Here is a 24859-nt window from a genome sequence, read left to right as displayed (position 1 = left end):
AGAGAGGGAGGGAGAGAGAGAGAGAGACAGAGACAGAGAGGGGGAGAGGGAGAAAGAGGGGGACAGAGAGACAGAGAGACAGACAGAGACAGAGAGAAGGGAGTAGCTTAGATATGAATCTGATCTTTCTTCTTCCAAAAGATCAAGGACTCCTTGCTAACTGGCGCCGGAGGTGCAGGAGACGCATCTGCCCCCTGCCCTCCTCGGCCGGGGTCTGTGTGCCGGCTCTAGAGGGCCACCTGCGTTTCTCTGTGTGACCTCAGCATGGTCAGAAGCTCAGAGCTGGAGGATACCGGGGCCCAGCACTCCCTGTCCTAGAGCCTTCAGGAGCTCCCGCCTCCAGCCATCCGGGTGCACTCTCCCAGACAGGCCCAAAGGCACACAAGGCACGCCGGCGGTGCTGTCCCTCCCCTGGCCGGCCAGCTAGCCAGCAGCTCAGTGACCAGGCGCTGCGTGGCGCATCCGTCCTCGCCAGCTCCAGGGGTCCCGAGACCACAGCCCAGCCACAGCAGAGCCGGGCGCCATGTCCTGTTCAGCTCTGAACCCTCCTAGGGTGGCTGCCTGGGGTCCCTTCCTGAATGCTTTGGGGCTTCATGAAATTACAGCCAGAAGGAGAAGCTTCCCGGTACCTCCAGAATTTACCAGAAGGGCTTTATCTAAGACTCTTGGGCCTGCACTGGGGCCGGCCTCCACATTACCCCCACGGAGAGCTTTGCGCATGCTCTGCCCTGGCAGCCCTGGACCTGCACAAGGTCCACCCCTCCAAGAGCTGCGCATGCACGCTGGCGGCCCGCCCCGCGCACCTGTCCACCTCCTCCTTCAGGTAGGTGGTGTAGCTGTTCCCGTCATACGACAGCAGCAGCCCGCCGTCGTTCAGGCGGTGCGCGTCAATCTCGATGTGGCAGCCGTTCATGATGAGGACGAACATGGTCAGGGACTGCCGGGCCACCTGCGGGGACAGGCTCCCGTAACCACCCCATCAGGTTGTGCTCCCATGGCCCCTTGGGACAGGCAAGGGTGGCTGTCCACTGTAGGGGTAGATTAAGAGTGTCCACCGTGGACAACGCACTTGTCCGGTTAAAGTAAAGCGTTCAGCTGGTCATGGTGGTGCAGGCCTGTAATCCCAGTACTTGGGAGGCTGAGACTGGAGGGCCACCAGTTCAAAGCCAGCCTCAGCAATTTAATGAGACCCTGTTTCAAAACAAAAATAAAACAGGGCCGGGCGTGGTGGCACACGCTTGTCATCCCAGCATTTGGGAGGCTGAGACAGGAGGATCACAGTTCGTGGACAGCCTCAGCTACTTAGTAAGGCTCTTCGCAACTCAGTGAGACCCTGTTTCAAAAATAAGAGAATAAGCCGGGCGTGGTGGCGCACGCTTGTAATCCCCGTGCTTGGGAGGCTGAGACAGGAGGATCGCGGTTCGTGGACAGCCTCAGCTACTTAGTAAGGCTCTTCGCAACTCAGTGAGACCCTGTTTCAAAAATAAGAGAATAAGCCGGGCGTGGTGGCGCACGCTTGTAATCCCCGTGCTTGGGAGGCAGAGACAGGAGGATCGCGCAGGTTCGAAGCTAGCTGCGCGCGCTGGCTTGGGAGACCCTGTTTCCAAATTAAAATGTAAAAATAGGTCTGGGAGTGTAGCCCGGAGATAGAAGGGCTTCCAGGAACCCCAGTACCACCAAAAAAAAAAAAAAAAAAAAAAAAAAAAAGAGAATAAGCCGGACGTGGTGGCACACACTTGTAATCCCAGCATTCAGGAGGCTGAGACTTAGAGGATCGCGGTTCGTGGACAGCCTCAGCTACTTAGTGAGGCCCTCTGCAACACAGTGAGACCCGGTTTCACAATTAAAAAATAGAGCAGGGGGGTGTAGCTCGGAGGTCGAATGCCCCTGCGTTCCATCCCCAGACCCACAATAAAATAAAATAAAATAAAATAAAATAAAATAGGACTGGGGTGTAGCTTGGAGGTAGAATGGCCCAGGGTTCAATCGCCAGTACAAAAAAAAAAAAAAAAAAAAAGTAGAGTTCAATGGATGATCTTTATTAAACATAAAGAGCTGGGTATGGTGGTGCAGGCCTGTAATCCCAGTACCTGGGAGGCTGAGACTGGAGGACGACCACCAGTTCAAGGCCAGTCTCAGCAACTTAGTGAGACCCTGTTTCAAAATAAAAATAAAACAGGACCGGGGTGTAGCTTGTGTAGCTTGGAGTTAGAATGGCCCAGGGTTCAATCCCCAGTTCAATGGATGATCAGTAATATTAAACATAAAGAGCTGGGTATGGTGGTGCATTCCTGTAATCCCAGTACCTGGGAGGCTGAGACTGGAGGAGGACCACCAGTTCAAGGCCAGCCTCAGCAACTTAGTGAGACCCTGTTTCAAAATAAAAATAAAATAAGGCCAGGGTGTAGCCTGGAGGTAGAATGGCCCAGGGTTCAATCCCCAGTACTTCCAAAAAGAAAAAAGAAATCTACCCGCAGATTCTCAGTACAGAGACAGGGAACAGAACTGGGCTTGTGGCGCTGGGAGTGAGCCCGGGCTGCAGCAGCTCAGTGAAGGCTCTGCCCACACGCTGTACCCCAAAACTCGTGCCTGCCCTGGGGCCGCAGAATGGGGCCTTCTTTGGAAACAGGGTCTTGAGGAATGCATTTAGCTAAGTGAACTGGTCCTAGATTAGGGTGGGCTCTGAACTCAACTTAATGGATGTTCTTGTAAAGACAAGTACAGACACACAGGACAATGTGAGGACACACAGACACACAGACCATGAGAAGACAGCGGCAGAGACAGGGTGACACGGCCACCGCCTAAGGAATGCCAATGATGGCCGGCAGTCACCAGAGGCCGGGGGCCCAGCAGACCCTTGCCGAGTGCCTGGGAGAGACCGGGCCACGTGGCCTGGACTTTGGGCCTCTGGCCTCCAGAATGGTAAGAAAACAAACTTGTTTTTTTTTTTTTTTTTTTTTTTAATGGTACTGGGGATGGAACCTAGGAGTGTTCTACCTCCAAGCTACAACCCCAGCTCTATTTTATTTTATTTAGCTTGAAACACAGTCTTGCTAAGCTGCTGAAGGCCTTGCTATGTTGCTAAGGTTGGCGGCAAACCTGCGATCCTCCTGTCTCAGCCTCCCAAGTACTGGGATTACAGGTGTGCACACCATGCCTGGCACGACTTGCTTTTCTGGGGGATGAGGGGATGGAACCCAGGGGCATTCTACCTCTGAGCTACACCCCAGGCCTATTTTTTATTCTTTATTTTGAAACAGGGTCTCACTAAAGTTGCGGAGGGCCTCACTAAGTAGCTGAGGCTTGTCCTTGAACCGCGATCCTCCTGTCTCTGCCTCCCAAGTACTGGGATGACAAGCGTGCGCCACCACGGCCAGCGACTTTCATTCTTTAAAGCCACAAGTTTGTAGCATTCGTCACAGCAGCCAGGAGCAGATGGCACAGCCCCACACGCTCTGAAACCCACATTTAGGTTTCAAACTGCGAACTCCACGGGGATTCCCGAGGAATGGAATGCTCAGAGGCAAGCGTGGGACGATGGCTGCAGAGACGTCCACGGAGCAAAGCACACGCCCCAAGCCTCCGAGGGCTGGACACACGGGAGGAGGGACGGGTTTACCTTGAGGATGTACTTGACGCCTCCGTAAATCAGCTCCACGTCCACCAGGTTCAGCAGAGAGTCTGCTGGGAGGACCTGGCCCCTGAAAGACAAGACCGACCAGCCGACTGCCGGGGAGGGCCCAGGACTCTGCAGCCAACCCCGGGGGTGAGAAACATCACGCACAGTGCGATGGCGTGTGCCAGTACTCCCAAGTTCTTGGGAGGCTGAGACAGCAGGCGCACGGGTTTGAGGCCAGCCTTGGCAACTTAGTAAGGCCCTCAGCCGCTTAGTGAGACCCTATTTAAAATTTTAAAAAAACAACAAAGGCTGGGGGCGCAGCTTTGAGTCTCTAGGTTCAATACCAGTATTACACAAATAAAAAAGATAATAAAATAAAATAAAAATATTACCTTGGGAGTTGGGGTAGTTACTCAGTGGTAGGCATGCACAAGGACCTGGGTTCGACTCCCAGCACAAAAAATGTGTGTGTGACAGGTTCGAAGCCAGCCTCGGCTACTTAGTGAGGCTCTCAGCAATTTAGTGAGACCCTGTTTCCAAATAAATTATAAAAATAGGTCTGGGAATATAGCCCAGAGGTACAAAAGCCCCCGGGTTCCACCCCCAGTACCACAAAAAAAAAATGCATGTGTGTGTGTGTGTGTGTGTGTGTGTGTATACATATATATATTCACATATATTCATATATACATATACTTGCATACATGAATGTATACATATATGTGTATATGTGTGTATAGTCATATAATATATATTCATATATACACACATATATTCATATGTACACACACACACACACACATATAAATAGAAAAAAATCATCCATCTCTTGGATCTTCCCAAGCACCGGCAAAAGTTGACCTTACCAGCCGGGCGTGGTGGCGCACGCTTGTAATCCAGCATTTGGGAGGCTGAGACAGGAGGATCGCAGGTTCGCGGACAGCCTCAGCTACTTAGTGAGGCCCTCTGCAACTCAGTGAGACCTTGTTCCAAAATAAAGAATAAAATATAGAGCTGGGGGTGTCACTTGGAAGTGGAACGCTAGCCTGGACAACTTAACAAGGTTCTGTCACAAATTCTGCCTGCAGCTTGGTTGTAAAGAATCCCTGGGGTTCCTCCCCAGTGGAAAAAATGGAGGGCAGAGAGAAGAGCTTCAGGAATTAGACCTGTTGAAGAATCTGCCATTTTAAAAAAGCTTTTCAGAGCCGAGCGCGGTGGCGCACACTAGTAATCCCAGCACTTGGGAGGCTGAGACAGGAGGATCGCAGGTTCGTGGCCAGCCTCAGCTACTTAATGAGGCCCTCCGCAACTTAGTGAGACCGTTTCAAAATAATAAAAAATAATATATAGGGCTAGGGGTGTATCTCAGAGGTAGAATGCCCCTGGGTTCAATCCCTAGTACCACAAAAAATTAATTAATTAATTAAATTTAAAAAAAAGCTTTTCAGGAGCAAAGTCTACAAAGGCTTCCTCTCAGAAAATGTCCCCATGTGGGGAGCAGCTATAAAAGAAGCCAGCGCTGGGCTTGCGGTTCCATCCAACCCAAGAGCGTGCCCGCCGAGCGCCAAGCACCGTGGCGCTGTATGCATGTGGCAGCTTCCTCTGCCTGACACAGTAATGCTCAGCCAGGGCCACGTTGCTCCCACCCCGGGACACTGGCCACGCCTAAACCAAGTGACTGTCTCCAGCCAGGAGGAGGAGAAACCCGGCCCATCTGGATGGCCAGGACCCGCTGCTTCCTGCCCTAGCCCACTTGGCTAGCCCCTGGTCACGCAGGTGAGGGTCGGGGAAAGAAACCTTGAACAGAGACGGCCTTTGACCCGCTCTGCTTCTCAGCCCCCTCCGGGGATGCCCGGGTACCACTGACCCTCGCACGAGCCGGCGGGCATGGGCCTAAGTCTGTCCGCAGGGCCACTGCTGGGGGCCTCTCGAATCCCCTCCCTGGGGTGATCCGAGGGATTCCACACAGGGAAGCGGTGGGAGGGCTCACCCTTGCTGGAGGGCGCAGCTGCCACCCAGCTGCAGCACGTCCTGCCTCCCAGGACGCCAACGCGCATCACGAGCCGGGGGAGATCGGCCCGCACGCCGTACCTTTCCAGGGAGTGCAAGAAATCCGTCATGCAGGTTCGGAACATTGCATCTGCCACGTTCAAGGCCCCACACACCACGCCAAGCATGATGTCCGGCTTCTCTGCCTAGGGGACAGTCCACGTTTCAGGTACCCGCGGGGAGCCGAGGGTCTCTGCCACCCGGAGGAGGACGGGGTGGCTGCCTACCTGCACTTTCTCTGCGATGAGGCAGTCCAGCCACCCGGTGTCGATGTCGTTGTTCTGAAAGCTCTCGGTCTCCAGGAGGTTAATGAGATACTCCACGGTGGTCCTGAAGTCGCCGCGGATGGACAGTTCCTTCAAAGCCACCACCATGTTCCTGAGGGACAAGGCACACCTCGGTCTGCCTGAGCATCCAGAATCCCTCTGGATACTGTGGCCAGTTCTCGGCGCGCAGGAGAAATACAGGAGTTAGCAAGAGCCCGGGGCAGACGGCAGCTGGCTGGGCCATCGCAGACCAGTGACTTAACCGCTCTGGGCCTGTGCCGGAGCCAGCCGGCAAGAGTGTGGGCTCTGAAGTGAGGCGTGAGGATGGAGAATTTTAAATTCTAACGCGGGGGAGCCGCCAGCCTACTATCTCTACTGGTCGACCCCTGTTCGTGGGTCAACATTTCCCACGGGTCGACGACTATGCCTGGGTCAGCATTCTCTACTGCGCCGACGCTCCTGGCCGACGCAGCTTCTGGGTCCATCTCATCTCTACTGCGCCGATGCCGGGTTTGTTTTTCCAGAGGTACTTATATACAGCTACAGGGCAATCAGCATTCTCATGCTACCACCACCGGAATACAACAGAGACGAATCCAAAGCACACACATTACAGGTAGATTCATCAATACCCTCGTGCCATCACCACCTGGTCTTCTCCCCAAACCTTGTTGACGCTGGGCGAAGGGCAGTCAGCTGAGTCAGAGACACTAATCTAGGGGAAAGCCTGAATGGCTCCCCACAGGCCTGGGTGGGAGTTTGAGGATTAAAATGGGACGGTCCAGCCAGGTATGGTTGCGCACAATTATAATCCCAGCATTTGGAGGCTAAGACAGGAGGATCGTGGTTTGCAGACAGCCCCAGCCACTTAGTGAGGCCCTTTGCAACTCAGTGAGACCCTGTTTCAAAAAATAATAATAAATAGAGCTGGGGGTGTAGCTCGGAGGTAGAATGCCCCTGAGTTCCATCCCCAGTACCACAAAAATAAAATAAAATAAGGCAGTTTGTGCAGAGCACACAGTCGCTGACATATGAATGTGATTCCATATCATTAAAATTACTGTTAGCTGAGCCGGGCGTGGTGACACACACTTGCAATCTCAGTTCTTAGGAGGCTGAGACAGGAGGATCATGGGTTCGAGGCCAGCCTCGGCTACTTAGCAATGCCCTCTACAACTTAGTGAGACCCTGTTTCGAAATAAAAATTAAAATAGGGCTCGGGGTGTAGCTTGGAGGTCGAATGCCCTTGGGTAGTACCACACAAAAAAAAAAAAAACAATAATAATAACAATGATATAATTACTATCAGCTATAATAGTAGCTAGTGGTTGGGAGAGAACAGAGAAAGGCCAGTGTCTCTGGTTAATAGAATTCGGCTTCCTCCTGACCTAGTCAAGTGTCCTGCAGTGCCCCAGTCTGGAGCCGCCCTCTGCATCCACAGGACTGCCCTCTACTCCAAGCGCTTGGGGAGCACCACAGAGGGCACACCCACTACCTCCCTTGGGGGCCTGGCAGGCTCCCCGGCTGCCTCCCCAAACCTGGCCTCTGACCTCAAAGAGCACAGTGAGCCGGGCGTGGCGGTGCGCGCTTGTCATCCCCGCGCTCGGGAGGCGGAGACAGGAGGATCGCGCAGGTTCGAAGCCAGCCGCGCGCTGGCTTAGGAGACCCTGTTTCCAAATAAAAATGTAAAAATAGGTCTGGGAGTGTAGCCTGAAGGTAGAAGGGCTTCCAGGAACCCCAGTACCACACACACACAAAAAAAAAGCACAGTGAAAGGCTGAGGCCTCCACTCCCTGCGGGGTCGTAGCATGTTGGGGGAAACGGAGAGGACGGGAGGCAGGAACGCGCCTCTTCCTGGGGAGGCCTCCCTCCCACCAGGCACAGCGTCCTGCCAGCTGTCAGAAGGCAGAGGGAAGGCATAATAACAGAGACACAGAGCAGGTGTCGCTGGGCTACAGGAGGTCAGGCTGGGGCCGGACCCCGGGTCTGAGAGCAAGGCCGCTGGCCTCGAGGGTGACCGGCTTGCCCAGGCGGCTCAGGGCGTTCCCAGCTCTAAAGGCCCCACATCCTAGAAAGCAATCCCAGAAAATCTAAGCCCGCCAAGCCCTCCGTGAGACTCTGCTTAGCACAATTTTTTTTTTATTTATTTATTTATTTATTTATTTATTTATTTATGTATTTATTTATTTTTTGGTGGTGGTACTGGGGGTGGAACCCATGGGCTTTCTACCTCTGGGCTATGCTCCCAGACCTATTTTCTATTTTATTTGGAAACAGGGTCTCACTAAGTGGCTGAGAGCCTCACTCAGTAGCCGAGGCTGGCCTCGAAGCGGCGCGATCCTCCTGTCTCAGCCTCCCAAGCGCGGGGATGACAAGCATGCGCCACCACGCCCGGCCCTTAACAACAATTTAAGCTGGAACTTTCCCCTCTAAACTCTGACAACCTTGCGGGTAGGAGCACCTATGATGGCTCAAGCCACGGAACGTGACACCCAGAGGGGCCGGGCTGGCGGACCTGACTCCCTCTCCCTATTAAGCCCCATCACTACAAGTAATTATGTGAGCTGCTGCGAGGGTCTTGGTTTGCCACTGAGCGTAACCAAAAATGAATTCCTGGGCAAAGGAAGCTCGGTGGTTACAAAAGCCCACTCGATGGAGTTGGTTCCTGGCTCAGCACCAGGCCTGATTCTAACCCTTTCTAAAAGAAATGTGCATACTGCCCGTGGGCTCGCTCGCTCTACGGGACTGCTATCCACCTGCGCAATGTACCGGTATGGGAAAATTGCTTTGGTATTAATTTCAAAATGTAAAAAGTAGTCAGGGCCTGGGTGCTGCATGGGCACCCATGCAGGGAGGGGCGGCAGCTGGTGCCACACAGAGCCCCCCCCTCACCAAAAGCGATTACCAAGTACACAGAAGAGCTGTAGCCCAGGGCCTTCATATTTTAAAGACAAGTTTACATAATAAATAACTTCTAGCAGATAGACTAACACTCCCCAAGGACACAGGAGGATGGTACAGGCCTTCCTCAAAGAGGAATACCACGTGACCCCTGCCTTCGTTAACACAGCTTGGTGGTAACAAAGGCTTGCACCGGAGATAATGGGCGGGCCCACACCTGCATCAAGTCGGGGCAGATAGAAAGACCATTGGTTAAACAGGATGGGAGATAATGAATCCTTATAAAAACTGTTCTGTGCTCAAAAACGTCAATGTCTTATTTTCAAGGCACTCCACTGTGCCCCTCTGATGCAGTGCTTTATTCTGTCTCTTCTATCTTTGTAATAATAAAATTTGCTTAAGCTTGTCGCCGTATAGTTCTGAATTTTTTTTTTTTTTTTTTTGCAGGTCTGGGGATGGAACCCAGGGGCATTCAACCTCCGAGCTACACCCCCTGCCCTATTCGTTTATTCTTTATTTTGAAACAGGGTCTCACTGAGCTGTGGTGGGCCTCACTACGCAGCTGAGGCTGTCTGCGAACCGCGATCCTCCGGTCTCAGCCTCACAAGTAAGCTTTGGGTTCTTAAAGAGGGGAGAGAAAGAAGGAGGGAGGGCAAACCAAAGGAGAAAGGGAGAGAGGGACGGAGAGGAGGAGGGACTGAGGCGGCAGGGAGGGAGGAGAGATACTGACGAAATGGCCTCCTCCCGGTTCTCGCCCCAGGAGAAGCAGTGGCCGAACTGGGAGTCGGCGAACTCGTGCAGGCCTCCGGTAGCCGCCACGCTGAAGTAACCCCACACGTTCTTGCTGCTTCGGAAATTCAGTTCCTGCACCGTCCCAGAGCTTGGCTTAAACCCCTGGAGCCCAGACGGGGAAAAACAAAAGCAGAACGGAAGACGTCCATTATTCCACAGTTAGCTCCCCGGGAATTCAGTTCTAGGACACCCCAGGAACCCCGACCGCAAGCAAGAGCCGCCGGCCCCCGGGAAGTCCCTGCGGTGGGCTGGCCCGCCAGAGCCGGTGTTGTGTGTGTGGCCAAAGGTCCCAAATGAAGGCAGCTACCACGGCTTAAATTCTTCAGTGACAGGTGGGGGCGCTAACCCCCAAGCTTCTTGAATATTAACACATATTTAAATGTTACGCAGTGTCTCACCCATGGGAACATCATGGTGCCTAGTTAATATGCGCAGTTTATTTTTTTATTTTATTTTATTTTATTTTTGCAGTACTGAGATGGAACCCAGGAGCATTCTACCTCAGCCCAATTTTTTATTCTTTATTTTGAAACAGGGTCTCACTGAGTTGCAGAGGACCTCACTAAGTAGCTAAGGCTGGCCTCAAACCTGCAATCCTCCTGTCTCAGTCTCCCGAATGCTGGGATTACAAGTGTGCACCAGCACACTTGGCTAATATGTGCAATTTAATGTGTTTTTGTTTCTGTTTTGTGTGTGTGTGTGTGTGTGTGTGTGTGTGTGTGTGTGTGGTGCTGGGGATTAAACCCAGGGGCATTCTACCTTCAAGCTACACTCTAGCCCGATTTTTTATTCTGTTTTTGAAACAGGGTCTTACTAAGTTGAGGAAAGCTTCACTAACTAGCTGAGGCTGGCTGAGAACCTGGATCCTCGCGTCTCAGCCTCCCAAGTACTGGGATTACAAGTGTGTACCACCATGCCTGGCAGCAATTTTATTTTTTTTTAATGTATCCATTTAAAAAATACTTCATTTTTATTTCTTTAAATATACTTTTATTACAGCCTCAGCGAGTAGTGAGACTCCCATCAACCTAATGTGATCCTGTTTCAAAATAAAAATAAAACAGGGCGGGAGAGGGGTAGCTTCGAGGTAGAATACCCCTGGGTCTAATCCTCAGTACCACACAAAAATAAATAAGTGAATAAATAAGTAAATAAATAAATAAATAAATAAATAAATAAATAAATAAAGACACTTTTACTGGTGCATTGGACCCATACATCAGAAGGGGACGATAAGGCTCCCGCACAGAGCACTTGGCCTGTTTCCCTGCGGGCCTCACCGCACGCCCTCCCCTCCCCGGTGCGTGTCATTGAGATGGGCATTGATAATGTGATGTCTGCACACAGCATTCTTTAGGCCGTGGTTTGTCACATCTCCCCTGGAGTCTCTCTTTCTTTATCTGACGTCCCTTTTATCAATCCATTTTCTCCCAGCTCTCACATACAGAGAAAACAGACAACTGTTTGCTTTCCGAGACTGGCTAATCTTACACATAAAACAGATCGGCTGCGGCCCGCTCACGGGTCATGTGACAATCGGCAGTTCGGGAAGCCGGGGCGCCGTGCGGCAGGCGCCGGCCGGCCGCTGGGCTTTCAAGACCTGAGCAAGGACAGGTCGCAAGGGCCTCCCCGACACGGGCCAGCCTCTATTAATATCAAAAATCACAGAGGGCCGGGAATCCCAGCGCCTGAGCTCTATACCCCAGCTTCTCATCCCAAAGACGGACACAGGACAGAGTCCCGGCCCGGGCAAGCCCCTGAAGAGGTATGGGGCGGGCACAGCGCTCAGAGGGGACCGCCTGGTGACGTGGGTGATAAGATGCAGGAAGGCCTCACCCGGTACCTGGCACACGCCACGCGCCTGATCAGCCAGTAACCAAGGCGTGGCCCAGCCCTTCCCGTTTCCCCGTCTACAAACAGAGAAGCCCGACACGGGCTCCCTCCAGGGACCTGCGAGGGTGGAAACACAGGCCCCCACTTGCCTCGTCCGGGTTCTCGCTCGTGATTCTGGCTGCGATGACATGGCCTCGGGCCCGGGGAGGGTTTGGGGGGGCCTCGAAGGCAATGGGAGTCACGCCCCACGGCGACTCTCCGTACAGGAGCCGGACGTCCTTCAGCCGGTGCAGGGGAACGCCCATGGCGATCTGCAAGCGAGAAGCCCATCCCGCGGAGTCGGACACGCGGGCACAGCGGGGGTGCCACCGAGGCAGAGGCGCGGTCGATGAGCTCAGAGATACTGAGTGCCCATCACCCGTGCCACGCTGTGCTACCAACACGGAACCAAAGTGCCCCGACATGGCACAACGCGAAAACAGGCACGGCAAGTGGAAGGTGCGATCTCAGAGAAATGGAAGGAGAGGGATGCGGAGAAGAATGTCATCGTGGGGACTGAGGGAGACAGACATGTCTGGATAGCAGCTTAACCACCTGGTCAAGGGGGACACCTGGGGCCTCGCGGCGGGATAGGATCACCTCCAAAACATTCTGGCAACCGGACCAGTGGGATTCTACTCGGGAAGAAATAGTCAAACGGAGCGACATTCAACCTGAACTCCAAAAATGCCAATGGTGCCCGGCACGGGGCACAGGCCTGCGATCCCAGAAACTCGGGACGCTGACATAGGGAGATCGAAAGTTCCAGGTCAGCCTGGGCAACCCGGCCAGACCCTGTGTCAAAATAAAAGCTCAGCTAGGCATGGTGGCCCGCGCTTGTGATCCCAGTACTGGGGAGGCTGAGACCGCAGGAGATGGGTTTATGGCCAGCCTCAGCTACTTAGTAAGGACCCCCACAACTTAGAAAGACCCTGTTTCCAAATAAAACAAAATAAAATAGGCCTGGGGTGTAGCTTGGAGATAGAATATCCCTGGGTTCAATACCCAGTACTATAAAAATTAAGAATAAAACTAAAAATAAATACATAATTAATTAAATAACTAAATGGCTGGGGATATAGCTCAGTGGTAAAGTCCTCCTGGGTTCAATTCCTAGTATCAAAAAAAAAGTTGAAAGCCGGGCGTGGTGGTGCACACTTGTAATCCCAACATTCGGGAGGCTGAGACCTGAGGATCATGGTTCGTGGACAACCTCAGCTGCTTAGTGAGGCCCTCTGCAACTCAGTGAGACCTGGTTTCAAAAAAAAAAATAGGGCAGGGGGTGCAGCTCGGAGATCAAATGCCCCTGGGTTCTATCCCCAGACCCGCAAAAAAAAAAAAAAAAAAAAAAAAAAGTTGAGATACTCTCTGGGTCTACAAATGGGCACGAGGTGTCCACAAATGCTCTAAAATGGTGTAAAAAGCTGGGCGTGGTGGGGCATGATGGTAGTCCCAGTTCTTGGGTGACGGAGACAGGAGGATCGCAAGTTCAAGGACAGTCTCAGCAAGTAGTGAGACATTCATCAACCTACTGAGACCGTTTCCAAATAAAAATAAAACAGGGTTGAGGGTGTAGCTCAGAGGAAGAATGTCCCTGGATTCCATCCCCAGTACCGAAAAAAAAAAAAAAGAAAGAAAGAAAGAAAGAAAAAGTATAAAATGGGATTTCCCAGGGAGAAAGTCCCTATCTTTTTTTTTTTTTTTTTTTTTTTTTTTTTGGTGGTGGTGATACTGGGGTTCCTGGAAGCCCTTCTTCCTCCGGGCTACACTCCCAGACCTATTTTTACATTTTTATTTGGAAACAGGGTCTCCTAAGCCAGCGTGGCTGGCTCCGAACCAGCGTAATCCTCCTGTCTCCGCCTCCCAAGCGCGGGGATGACAAGCGTGCGCCGCCACGCCCGGCCAGTCCCCAGCTTTTACCCGTTTCTCTAGTGGCTCTTGGCTAGACCATGGTCATTAATCACATTCCAGAAAGTCCTTGTTTTCCTGGCTACACATCCAGATGGTCACTGCCCAGGCACAGCCGGCCGACGGAGGGGCAGGAAGGGCCGCCGGGGCAGACGGGCTCACCTGCAGCTGGGCGGCCGGCAGGTTGACGTCGGCGATCATCTCCGTGCACGGGTGCTCCACCTGCAACCGGGGGTTCAGCTCCAAGAAGTGGAAGCTGCCGTCCTGGCTGTACAGGTACTCGACGGTGCCGGCGCTCACGTAGCCCACGGTCTTGGCCAGGCGGACCGCGCACTGCCAAGAGACGAGGCGGCCGTGGGTGTCCTCACCCCGCGCACCTGGGGCTCCCGGGCCACATCGGGGCCCCGCGGGGTCAGCGGCTCCCACCCACCCTGCGATGCCCACCCACCCCGGCCACCCTAGCCGCCCGGGCCACATCGGGGCCCCGCGGGGTCAGCGGCTCCCACCCACCCTGCGATGCCCACCCACCCCGGCCACCCTGGCTGCCCGGAGCTGGGCCGCAGCGGCCGCCCCAGCCCTCCCCGGCCCACCTGCTCCATGAACTCGAACAGGGCAGGCGTGGCGATGGTGGTCGGTGCCTCCTCTATGATCTTCTGATGGCGCCTCTGGATGGAGCAGTCCCGCCCAAAGAGCGAGACCGCGTTGCCGTACTTGTCGGCGAGGACCTGGACCTCCAGGTGCCGGGCGTGCTGGGCCAGCTTCATGAGGAAGACGGGGGAGCCCGGGATCTCGCTCTGCACCTGCAGGGGAAGGAGAAGCAATGGCTGCTCTGGAGGAAACCGGCTCTGGAAGCTTCTAGAAACTGTCAACCTGGAAGCTTCTAGAAACTGTCAACAGAGAGCATTAAACAAGGGCAGTGTGGCAGCCAGCGGAGCCCCCTTGAACCCGCTGACGTTTACCTCTCTCCAGGACAGGACATTCTCGTTGCTGTTGGGTGTGTGTGTGTGTGTGTGTGTGTGTGTGTGTGTGTGTTACTGGGGATTTAACGCAGGGACGTTCTACCTCTGAGCTACATCCCCCAGCCCAATTTTATTTTTTTACTTTGAAACAGGGGCTCACTGAGCTGCAAAGGGCCTCGCTAAGTAGCTAAGGATGTCCGCGAACCACGATCCTCCTGTCTCAGCCTCCCCAGTGCTGGGATTACAAGCGTGGGCCACCGCGCCCGGCTCAATTTAAGTTATTATGTGTACTCTACATGTGGGATGTTTAGACAAAACGGGTTAACACAAACATTCCCTTGTTCATCTCTTAGCTGGGAGAATGGTCAAATCAACTGTTGACAATGAGAGGAAGTGGGTGAGGGGTAGACAAGAACTCTGTGCTACTGGGGAAACTGCCCGGTAAACATAAATTATCCCCTTAAAGCCCCTCCAAACTCCTGACTTAACCTTAGATGGGAAATCAAGCTTAAAAAATTAAAATTTAGCATGGTGGCACATGCTTGTAATCCCAGCACTTGGGAGGCTAAGACAAGAGGATCGCGGGTTCAAGGACAGCCTCAGCAAGTAGTGAGACTCTCCGCAACCTAGGGAGACCCTGTTTCAAAATAAAAAATGAAATAGGGCTGGGGGCGTCGCTCAGAGATAGAATGCCCCTGGGTCCCATCCACAGTACCGCAAAAGAGAAAGAAATAAAGAAGGAGAGAGAGAGAAAGAGAGAGAGAAAGAGAGAGAGAGAGAGAAAGGAAGAAAGGAAAAAAGAAAAGAAGAAAGAAAGAAAGAAAGAAAGAAAGAAAGAAAGAAAGAAAGAAAGAAAAATGGTAAGTAGACAAGATGGTTTTCATGTAAACAGGACAAGGTAAAAAGGAATACCAAAGGGGATTGAGCTTAATAATCCATCCTTCCTTCCTTCTACTGGGGATGAAACCCAGGGACATGATGGAATGTTCTAGAATAAAATGTTCCAGACCTACCCCCATCTAATAAGGTAGCCATTAGTCCCATGGTGCTGTCGAGAAATAGAGAAAGAAAGAAAGAAGGAAAGAAAGAAAGAGAGAGAGAGAAAGAGAAAAGAAATGAGATTCAAACTGAGTCTACTGGGAGCAGTCCTATGAACCTGCATTAAAAAAGAAATCATTCTACAACTAGAGGTCATTCACAGGAAATCATTATTTTCCAAGCCCGTGTGACATTTTATAGACCAAACAATGAGGGGTGATGGGATACACTGAGAGAAATACTCTGATGGCCCACAGCACACGAAAACAGTTCTCAAAGCAACAGAAACTGAGCTAGCTGGGCGTGGGGGCGCACGCCTGTGATTCCAGTACTTGGGAGGCTGAGACAGGAGGACCATGGGTTCAAGGACAGCCTCAGCAACTTAGTGAGGCCCTCGGCGACAACTGAGCGAGCCCGTTTCCAAATAAAAAATAGAAAAGGGCTGGGGTGTAGCCTGAAAGCAGAAAGCCCCTGGGTTCCACCCCCTGGTTAAAAATAAATAAATAACGCACCAGGCTGGCTCACCTGTCTGAAAAGAGTGGGGAAATCCTCTGCGCTCTCAGCCTTCCGGATCCCTTTCCCACCGCCACCTTCGGAAGCTTTGATCATCAGTGGGAAACCGATTTTTTCTGCTGCCTGAGGGTAAAGGGCAAACAGACCCGGTGAGAGGTGAGGTGGGGCCAGGCGCAGCTTTGGGAGGGGAGCTCCGGCCGCCTTACCTCCAGGCCCTCCTCCACACCCTTCACGCAGCCCTGCTCATACACGGCTGGCGGGACGCAGATGGTTCTCCCCTGCTGTAGGCTTTCCTCGGCCCACTCCACTGTCAGGCCTGGAGGGTCAAAGGAAGCTGAGCCTTCCCGGCTGGCGGGGTGCACACCCAGAGAGCACAGGGCTCCCTCACCCCTGCCGCCCACGACACGAAGGCTTTTGTGTCCTAAGCCAACACAAAGGCTTTTTGGTCCTAAGGACTGACCAGCTGGGCGTAGTGGCACTTAGCTGTAATCCCAGGACTTGGGAGGCTGAGACAGGAGGATCGTGGGTTCCAGGACAGCCTCAGCCTCCTAAATGGGACTCTCAGCAACCTAGCCAGACCTTGTTACAAAATGAAGAATTAAAAGTGCTGGGGGTATCGCTCAGAGGTAGAATGCCCCCGAGTTCAATTCCCTCTCCCCCCCCCCAAAAAAAAGGAAAAGTCTCAGCAAATAGTGAGACCTTCATCAACCTAATGAAACCCTGTTTTACAAAATAAAAATAAAAATAGGGCTGGGGGTGTAGCTTAGAGGTAGAATGCCCCTGAGTTTAACCTCCAGTACCAAAAAAAAAATAAAAATAAAAATAAAAAAAAAGCAAAGAACCAGGCGTGGTGGCGCACGCTTGTAATTCCAGCATTCTGGAGGCTGAGACAAGAGGATCGTGTTCCATGCGCAGCTTCAGCTACTTAGTGAGGCTCTTTGCAACTCAGTGAGACCCTATTTCAAAATAAAGAATAAAAAACAGGGCTAAGGGCGTAGCTCTGCGGTAGAAATGCCCCTGGGTTCCATCCCCAGTACCGCAAAAAAAAGAAAAAAGCAAAAAGAAAGATATTAATTAGTGTAAAATAAGCCACAAAATAATAAAGTCTGGATTTTTAAAGACTATGCCCAAGACAGGTGTAATCCCTGTAATCCCAGTACTTGGGAGTCTGAGACAGGAGGATCACGGTTTCAAGGCCAGCCTCAGCAAGTAGTGAGACTCTCATCAACCTAGCGAGACTCTCTTTCAAAATAAAAAATAAAATAGAGCCAGGCGTGGTGGCGCACGCTTGTAATCCCAGCATTCGGGAGGCTGAGACCGGAGGATCGCGGTTTGTGGACAGCCTCAGCTACTTAGCGAGGCCCTCTGCAACTCAGTGAGACCCGGTTTCAAAATAAAGAATAAAAAATAGGGCAGGGGGGTGTAGCTCAGAGGTCAAATGCCCCTGGGTTCCATCCCTAAACCCGCAAAAAAAATAAAATTAAATTAAAATAAAAAATAAAATAGGGTGGGAGTGTTGCTCAGAGGTAGAATGCCGCTGGGTTCGCTCCCCAGTACCACAAAACAAAAACAAAAACAAAGAGTATGCAAAAGTAGATACCTACAATTTTATGTAATACATGCTCAACACTGGGTCACAGGATTGAGAATGATTTCCAGTTCTCTTGGTCACGCTCACAGCCTCTAAGTTGGCTACAGTGAAGTTGTACTCCTTGTCTAACGTTTAAACTGTCTGAAAGGAGACATGTTACGGGCATACTCCCGCCGCCGTGACCACCCTCACTGTAATGGCGAGGCGGCTGCCCCCGAGGCGCGGGCCAGCGTGGCTTACCGCTGCCGCTCCAGGGCAGGGTTGGGACCTGCAGAGTCTGGGCGACGATGGTGGAGGCGATCTTATCTCCAAGAGCCCACATGGCCTCGCTGGGAGGACCTGAGGAATCGGGGAGAGGGAGAACGGGGCCCAGTCAGCCACAGATCCCTCCAAGCCAAGCTGCCAACCCACCCCACAGCACAAGGCCCGGTGGAATAGTAGATGGCAAAGAAAAGTGCCCAGGTCCCAGTTCTCCGGCAGCTTAACTTCACATCAAGGAGGAGGAGAAGGTGCTTTTGCTACCACTTTACAGTAAGCATCGTAAACCTGATCAGCTAAAACTAAGCTATGTGGCACCACAAAGGACTTTTTTTTTTTTTTTTTTGGCAGTACTGGGGATGGAACCCAGGGGCATTCTACCTCCAAGCTACACCCCCAGTCTTATATTTTATTCCTTTTTTTTTTTTTTTTTTTTTTGCGGGTCTGGGGATGGAACCCAGGAGCATTCAACCCCCAAGATATACCCCCTGCCAATTTTTTATTCTTTATTTTTATTTATTTTTATTTTTTATTTTTTGGGGTGGTACTGGGGTTCCTGGAAGCCCTTCTACCTCCAGGCTACACTCCCAGACCTATTTTTACATTTTTATTTGGAAGCAGGGTCTCCTAAGCCAGCGCGCGCGGCTGGCTTCAAACCTGCGCGATCCTCCTGTCTCTGCCTCCCAAGCGCGGGGATTACAAGCGTGCGCCACCACGCCCGGCTTTTTCTTTATTTTGAAACCGGGTCTCACTGAGTTGCAGAGGGCCTCACTAAGTAGCTGAGGCTGTCCGTGAACCGCGATCCTCTGGTCTCAGCCTCCCAAATGCTGGGATGACAAGTGTGCGCCACCACGCCCGGCTTTTTTATTCCTTATTTTGAAACAGGGTCTCACGTGCCAAGTTAACAAAGACATACACAAATAAAAATCCTGAAACCGAGCTGGGCATGGTGGCGCACGCTTGTAATCCCAGTTTTTGGGAGGCTGAGACAGGAGGATCGTGATTTGTGGATAGCCTCAGTTATTACTTAGTGAGGCCCTTTGCAACTTACTAAGACCCTGTTTCAAAATAGAATAAAAAATAGGGCTGGGAGTGTACCTCGGAGGTGGAATGCCCCTGGGTTCCATCCTCAGTGCCGCAAATAAATAAGTAAATAAATAAATAGACTAAAAAACAGGACTGGGGGTGTAGCTCGGAGGTAGAATGCCCCTGAGTTCCATCCCCAGTACCCAAAAAAAAAAAAAAAAAAAAAATGCCACAAGATGATAGATGCCATTTTACCCAATCAGCAGTAGAGCTGAGAGGTTAAGGGCATTCCAAAGGCCTGAGGACAGCCCAAACATGTGAACCCCTCAGAACTGTGATCCCCAAACCTAGTCAGAAATAGGAACTTCGCTGACACCTTGGGACCAACGGCAACGCTAGCAGAAGATTCCGTTGACCCGAGCATCCTTCGTCTGCCGTGGTCGCCATGGCGACGGCTTGATGTCTATGGCTGGATCCACGGGGCCACGTGCCTCCCACCCCTGCACTCACAGGCAGCCGCTTTCGAGGGCAGCAGCAGGAGGAGCCTCCGGCCTGGTGAGCACCCCCACGCCCGGCCCCGCGCGCGTGACGGATGAAGAGTACCCTACCTAAGAAGGCAATCCCGCGCTTGTGCAGCAGCTCGGGAAGCTTGGGGTTCTCCGAGGCGTGGCCCCAGCCAGCCCACACCGCCTGCGGAAGAGAAAGGGCGCGGGCAGCCCTCAGAGCGCCTCCCATCGCGCACCCAAAGCCCTAGCCGTCCTCTCGGCCCCGGAGCTGCGGGTTTCCAGGGACCCCGCGCCTCTGGCCCTTCTCACTGCAGGATGGAGCTGTCCCAGGACCCGGGGCACGGCCCCTCCTCGGCACAACCGGGCGCCCGACCTGTCTACCTGCACGGGGATTCTCTTGGCGATGTCCACGATCAGTTCCACGTTGGCGTAGTTATTATTGTTGGCTCCCCCAGGGACGGGGACGTACTGGTCCGCCATCTTGATGTACTCTGGAATTCAACAGGAGGAAGAAAGGAAGACATACCAACAGGCTGAAGGCAAGTGGGACACGCAGCCGGGCGTGCTGGCTCAAGGCTGCCATCCCTGCGCTCAGGAGGCTGAGACGGGAGGATCAGGGCAGTGAGGCCAGACTCAACTACTTAGTGAGAACTCCGCAACTGAGAACTGGTTTCAAAATTTAAAAAAAAAACAGCCAGGGATGGTGGCGCACGCTTGTCAGCCCAGTATCAGGAGGCCGAGACAGGAGGACCGCAGGTTCTCAGCCAGCCTCGGCTACTTAGTGAGGCCCTCTGCAACTCAGTGAGACCCAGTTTTAAAATAAAGTATAAAATAGGTCTGGGAGCATAGCCCAGAGGTAGAAAGCCCCTGGGTTCCACCCCCAGGACCACAATAAAATAAGAAGCAGACAACACATACATCTGCAGGGGGAAAAAAAAAATCTGGAGAAAGAGACACCATCTGCTGGAGAATGGATTAACTATTTGCATGTTTGCTGGGAGTGGTACTGGGAATGGAACCCAGGGGCGTTCTCCTCCGAGCTACACCCCAGCCCTACCATTTTAAAACACGGTCTCACCAAGTTACCGAAGCCCCCTCTAACTTACTGAGGCTGTCCTTGAACCTGCGATCCTCCTATCTCGGCCTCCTGAGTACTGGGATTTTACAAGCGCGCACCACTGGGGCCCAGCACCTGTTTTCATGCTTTCTAAGGCACATGTCTGTGATGAGCAGACATTTGAATGAAATAAAGCAGAAAGAGTAAAGTGCCCCAGGGCTCTGGCTGGGGCAGGACCGCAAACATCCCGTCCAGGCCGGTACCTGCGTTGGCCTTGAGGTCCTCCGGGGTAACCATGACGACGAAGCGGATGGCTCGCTCGTTGCGGAACATCTCGTAGGCCCACCTGCGGATGGAGCGCATGCACTTCACCGCCGCGATGCCGTTGTTGGCGATGAGCACCTGCCGGGAAACCGGGAGGGTCGGGGCTGGCGAAGGCACCGGGCCCTGTGTGCCCCGGGACCGCTCGGCCCTGCAGCGCCTCTGAGTTCCTGATCCCAGGGTTCCTCTTAGGGGGGTTAAAGACACCAAAGCTCAGAGGAGGAATGGCACGTTCCCGAGGTCACACAGCCAATAAGTGCAGAGTATTTTTATTTTTTTTTTTTGGTGGTACGGGCGACGTGACCCCAAGGGCAGGAGCATTCTACCTCCGAGCGACAGCCTCGGCCCTATTTTTTTTTTTTTTTTTTTTTTTGGTGGTGGTCCTGGGGTTCCTGGAGACCCTTCTAACTCAGGGCTACACTCCCAGGCCCATTTTTAATATTTTTTAAATTTGGAAACAGGGTCTCCTAAACCAGCGAGGCTGGCTTCGAACCTGTGCGATCCTCCTGTCTCCACCTCCCAAGCATAGGAATTACAAGCGTGTGCAACCACGCCCAGCAGCCCTATTTTTTTATTATTATTATTATGGGGTTTTTTTTTGCTGGTCTGAGGATGGAACCCAAGGGCATTCTACCTTCAGGCGACACCCCCAGCCCTATTTTTTATTCTTTATTTTGTTTTTGGTGGTACTGGGGTTCCTGGAAGCCCTTCTACCTCTGGGCTACACTCCCAGGCCTATTTTTTATATTTTTCTTTGGAAACAGGGTCTCTTAAGCCAGTGAGGCTGGCTTCGAACCTACGTGATCCTCCTGTCTCCGCCTCCCAAGCACGGGGATTACAAGCATCCACCACCACGCCCGGCTTATTCTTTTTCTTTTCTTTTCTTTTTTTTTTTTTTTGGTGGGTCTGGGGATGGAACCCAGGGGCATTTGACCTCCGAGCTACACCCCCTGCCCTATTTTTTATTCTTTATTTTGAAACCGGGTCTCACTGAGTTGCAGAGGGCCTCACTAAGTAGCTGAAGCTGTCTGCGAACCGCGATCCTCCGGTCTCAGCCTCCTGAATGCTGGGATTACAAGCGTGCGCCACCATGCCCGGCCACGCCCGGCTTATTCTTTATTTTTTGAAACAGGGTCTCACTGAGTTGCAGAGGGCCTCACTAAGTAGCTGAGGCTGTCTGCGAACTGCGATCCTCCTGTCTCAGCCTCCCAAGCGCTAGGATTACAAGCGTGCGCCACCACGCCCGGCTGCAAGACCTTGTTTTAAAACACAAAAGGGTAGAGCCCAGAGGTAGAACACTCCTGGGTTCAATTCCCAGTGCCAAATTAATTAGCTAATTAATTAAGTATCTGGACTCCAAGCTTTGACTTACAGAGTAATTTCACCCCACAAATCCTCCCCCAGTGATACATAATCCTCCTGAAAGCCCTGAGCTGTGACTGCCTTTACTACCTTAATATTGCAGAAGGGGAAACTGAGCCCAAAGCAGGCACACCAGATTGTGACCCCGGGGTTCTTGACTCAGCTGTAATGACCTTTCTACCTTACCAGAAATGCTTCTCAGAGAGCCGGGCGTGGTGGCGCGCGCTTGTAATCCCAGCATTCAGGAGGCTGAGACCGGAGGATCGCGGTTTGTGGACAGCCTCAGCTACTTAGTGAGGCCCTCTGCAACTCAGTGAGACCCTGTTTCAAAATAAAGAATAAAAAATAGGGTTGGGGGTGTAGCTCGGAGATAGAATGCCCCTGGGTCCCACCCCCAGACCCGAAAAAAAAAAAAAGAGGGCAGAGCAGGTGACCCCACTGATCTCCCACTCTGGAGCCCCAGGCAGGGAGGGAGTCTCAGCTGGTATAATCTCCACGGCCTTCCCACGAGGAGCTGAGCACAGAGGGCAAGCTGAGGTCGGAGCCTAAGCCGCCAAGCGCACCGCCCTGGGCTGAGGCTTCTGCAGCTGCTCCAACCCCCAGGCTCCTGAGAACTTAGTGAGACTCTTTGCAACTTAGTGAGTCCCTGACTCGACTCAAAATTTAAAAAATAAACTGGCCATGGTGGTGCGCGCTTATAATCCCAGTACTTGGGAGGCTGAGACAGGAGGATCTCAGGTTCACACCCAGCCTCAGCTATTTAGTGAGGCCCTCTGCAACTTAATGACACCTTATTTTCAAATAAAAAGTAAAATAGAGCTGGGAGCATAGCTTAGAGGTAGAAGACCCCTGGGTTCTATCCCCAGGACCACATAAAAATTTTTATAAATATAAGCTGGGCATGAAGGCGCACACTTGTAATCTCAGTGCTTGGGAGGCTGAGACATAAGGATCGCACCTGAGCCGGGCGTGGTGGTGCACGCTTGTAATCCCAGCTTTCGGGAGGCTGAGACCGGAGGATCGCAGTTTGCGGACAGCCTCAGCTACTTAGTGAGGCCCTCTGCAACTCAGTGAGACCCGGTTTCAGAATAAAGAATAAAAAATAGGGCAGGGGGTGTATCTTGGAGGTCAAATGCCCCTGGGTTCCATCCCCAGATCCACCAAAAAAAAAAAAAAAAAAAAAGGATCGCAGCTGGCCTCAGCTACTTAGTGAAGCCCTCTGTAACACACTTGTAAATGTCAGCATCTGGGAGGCTAAGACTGGAGGATCGCATGAGAATAGAGAATAAAAAATTGGGCAGAGGGTGTAGCTCGAAGGTCGAATATCCCTGGGTTCCATCCCCAGACCCACAAAAAAAATTAAAATTAAAATAAAAAATAGGGCTGGTAGGCCAGGCATGGTGGCGCACGCTTGTAATCCCCATGCTGGGGAGGCAGAGACGGGAGGATCTCGCAGGTTCGAAGCCAGCCGCACTGGCTTAAGAGACCCTGTTTCCAAATAAAAATATAAAATAAGTCTGGGAGTATAGCCCAAAGGGAAAAGGGCTTCCAGAAACCCCAGTACCACCAAATATATATATATATATATATATAGCTGGTAGAGCCAGGCATGGTGGCGCACGCTTGTAATCTCAGCATTCGGGAAACTGAAACAGGAGGAGCACGGTTCACGGACAGCCTCAGCTATTTAGTGAGGCCCTCTGCAACTCAGTGGGACCCTGCTTCAAAATAAAGAATAAAAAAATAGGGCTAGTGTGTAGCTCAGGGGTAGAACGCCCCTGGGTTCCTCCATCCCCAGCACACACACAAAAAAAATAGGACTGGTCTTTTAGGTCAGAGGTAGAATGTCCTTGGGTTTCATCCCCAATACTGTAAATAATGATAATTAATAATAATAATAATAATAATAATAATAATAATAAATTTAAAATAAATAAATAAAATAGGGCTGAAGGTGTAGCTCAAAGGCAGAATGTCCCTGGGTTCAATCCCCAATAACACACACACATACCAACCTTACACTCTAGCCACCTGACCCTGGATGGCCCATGTCAAATTTCTTTTGTTGTTGTGGTGGTGGTACTGGGGTGGAACCCAGAGGCTCTACCTCCTGTTACACTCCCAAACCTATTTTATATTTTATTTGGAAACAGGGTCTCACTAATTAGCTGAGGCTGGCTTCGAACCTGTGCAATCCACCCGTCTCAGTCTCCCAGGTACTGGGATTATAAACGTGTGCCACCACGCCCGGCTCGTGTCAGATTTCTGAATCCCACCTTGCCTATAAATAGGAGGGAACAGCCACGTAGTGAACTATATGGTCATCATGGCATGCGGCCCTCCCTCCTCCGGGAAACCCCGGTAACCCAGGAAAAGGAGCCCCTCTCATGAGCGCACCCAGGGTCCTCCTGGAGCCTCCCGCCCATGCCCAGAGGCCTGAGTGTCCCCTCTGCGAGATGGGGTGATGACCCTGGGCTGCACGGTTGTGAAAAGCTCAGGAAAGCGCCCAGCAGGTGTCACAGGGGTGGCCTGGCCCGCTCTCTGCAGCAGACGCCTAAAGCTGGTTCTCCCACCTCCAGCTACAGGGAGGGGCCCCTTCACCCCTACTCAGCCCCACCCAGGGCAAGGGACCCCCTGTACCTTCTCAATGACCCGGTCCCCCCCAAAGCGTGTGACAAACTCCGCCGGGGAAGCCACGGTGAAGTCTCTGTGCAGGTCTAGTTTCTTGTGCTCCACGCCCTTCTTTACCAGGTGGAGTCCAGACATGCTCGGCCTGCGGAGGAAAGAGCCGTCACGGAGAGGGTCTGGGGGTCTCCGA

At 52.3% G+C, this 24859-nt stretch overlaps 1 protein-coding gene across 5 annotated transcripts in view; it reads right to left on the bottom strand.

The window, feature by feature from the left end:
* Positions 1-24859, bottom strand: part of ACACB (acetyl-CoA carboxylase beta) — a gene marked incomplete at both ends in the record, with an annotated part of 109158 nt that overhangs the window by 56119 nt on the left and 28180 nt on the right. For all 5 annotated transcript variants that reach the window (XM_080717526.1, XM_080717527.1, XM_080717528.1 and 2 more), the window contains 15 exons: positions 804-949; positions 3623-3704; positions 5714-5817; positions 5899-6049; positions 9569-9732; positions 11613-11774; positions 13573-13743; positions 14001-14210; positions 15933-16043; positions 16127-16236; positions 17752-17850; positions 19404-19485; positions 19683-19792; positions 20622-20760; positions 24682-24814. In XM_080717526.1, the coding sequence (XP_080573652.1) occupies positions 804-949; positions 3623-3704; positions 5714-5817; positions 5899-6049; positions 9569-9732; positions 11613-11774; positions 13573-13743; positions 14001-14210; positions 15933-16043; positions 16127-16236; positions 17752-17850; positions 19404-19485; positions 19683-19792; positions 20622-20760; positions 24682-24814 (1974 nt within the window). The remainder of the gene's footprint in view (positions 1-803; positions 950-3622; positions 3705-5713; positions 5818-5898; positions 6050-9568; positions 9733-11612; positions 11775-13572; positions 13744-14000; positions 14211-15932; positions 16044-16126; positions 16237-17751; positions 17851-19403; positions 19486-19682; positions 19793-20621; positions 20761-24681; positions 24815-24859) is intronic.

The sequence above is a fragment of the Muscardinus avellanarius genome (assembly GCF_963383645.1).
Source record: "Muscardinus avellanarius genome assembly, chromosome: 21".
Lineage (NCBI taxonomy): Eukaryota > Metazoa > Chordata > Mammalia > Rodentia > Gliridae > Muscardinus > Muscardinus avellanarius.
This window is presented reverse-complemented; position numbering and strand designations above follow the sequence as displayed.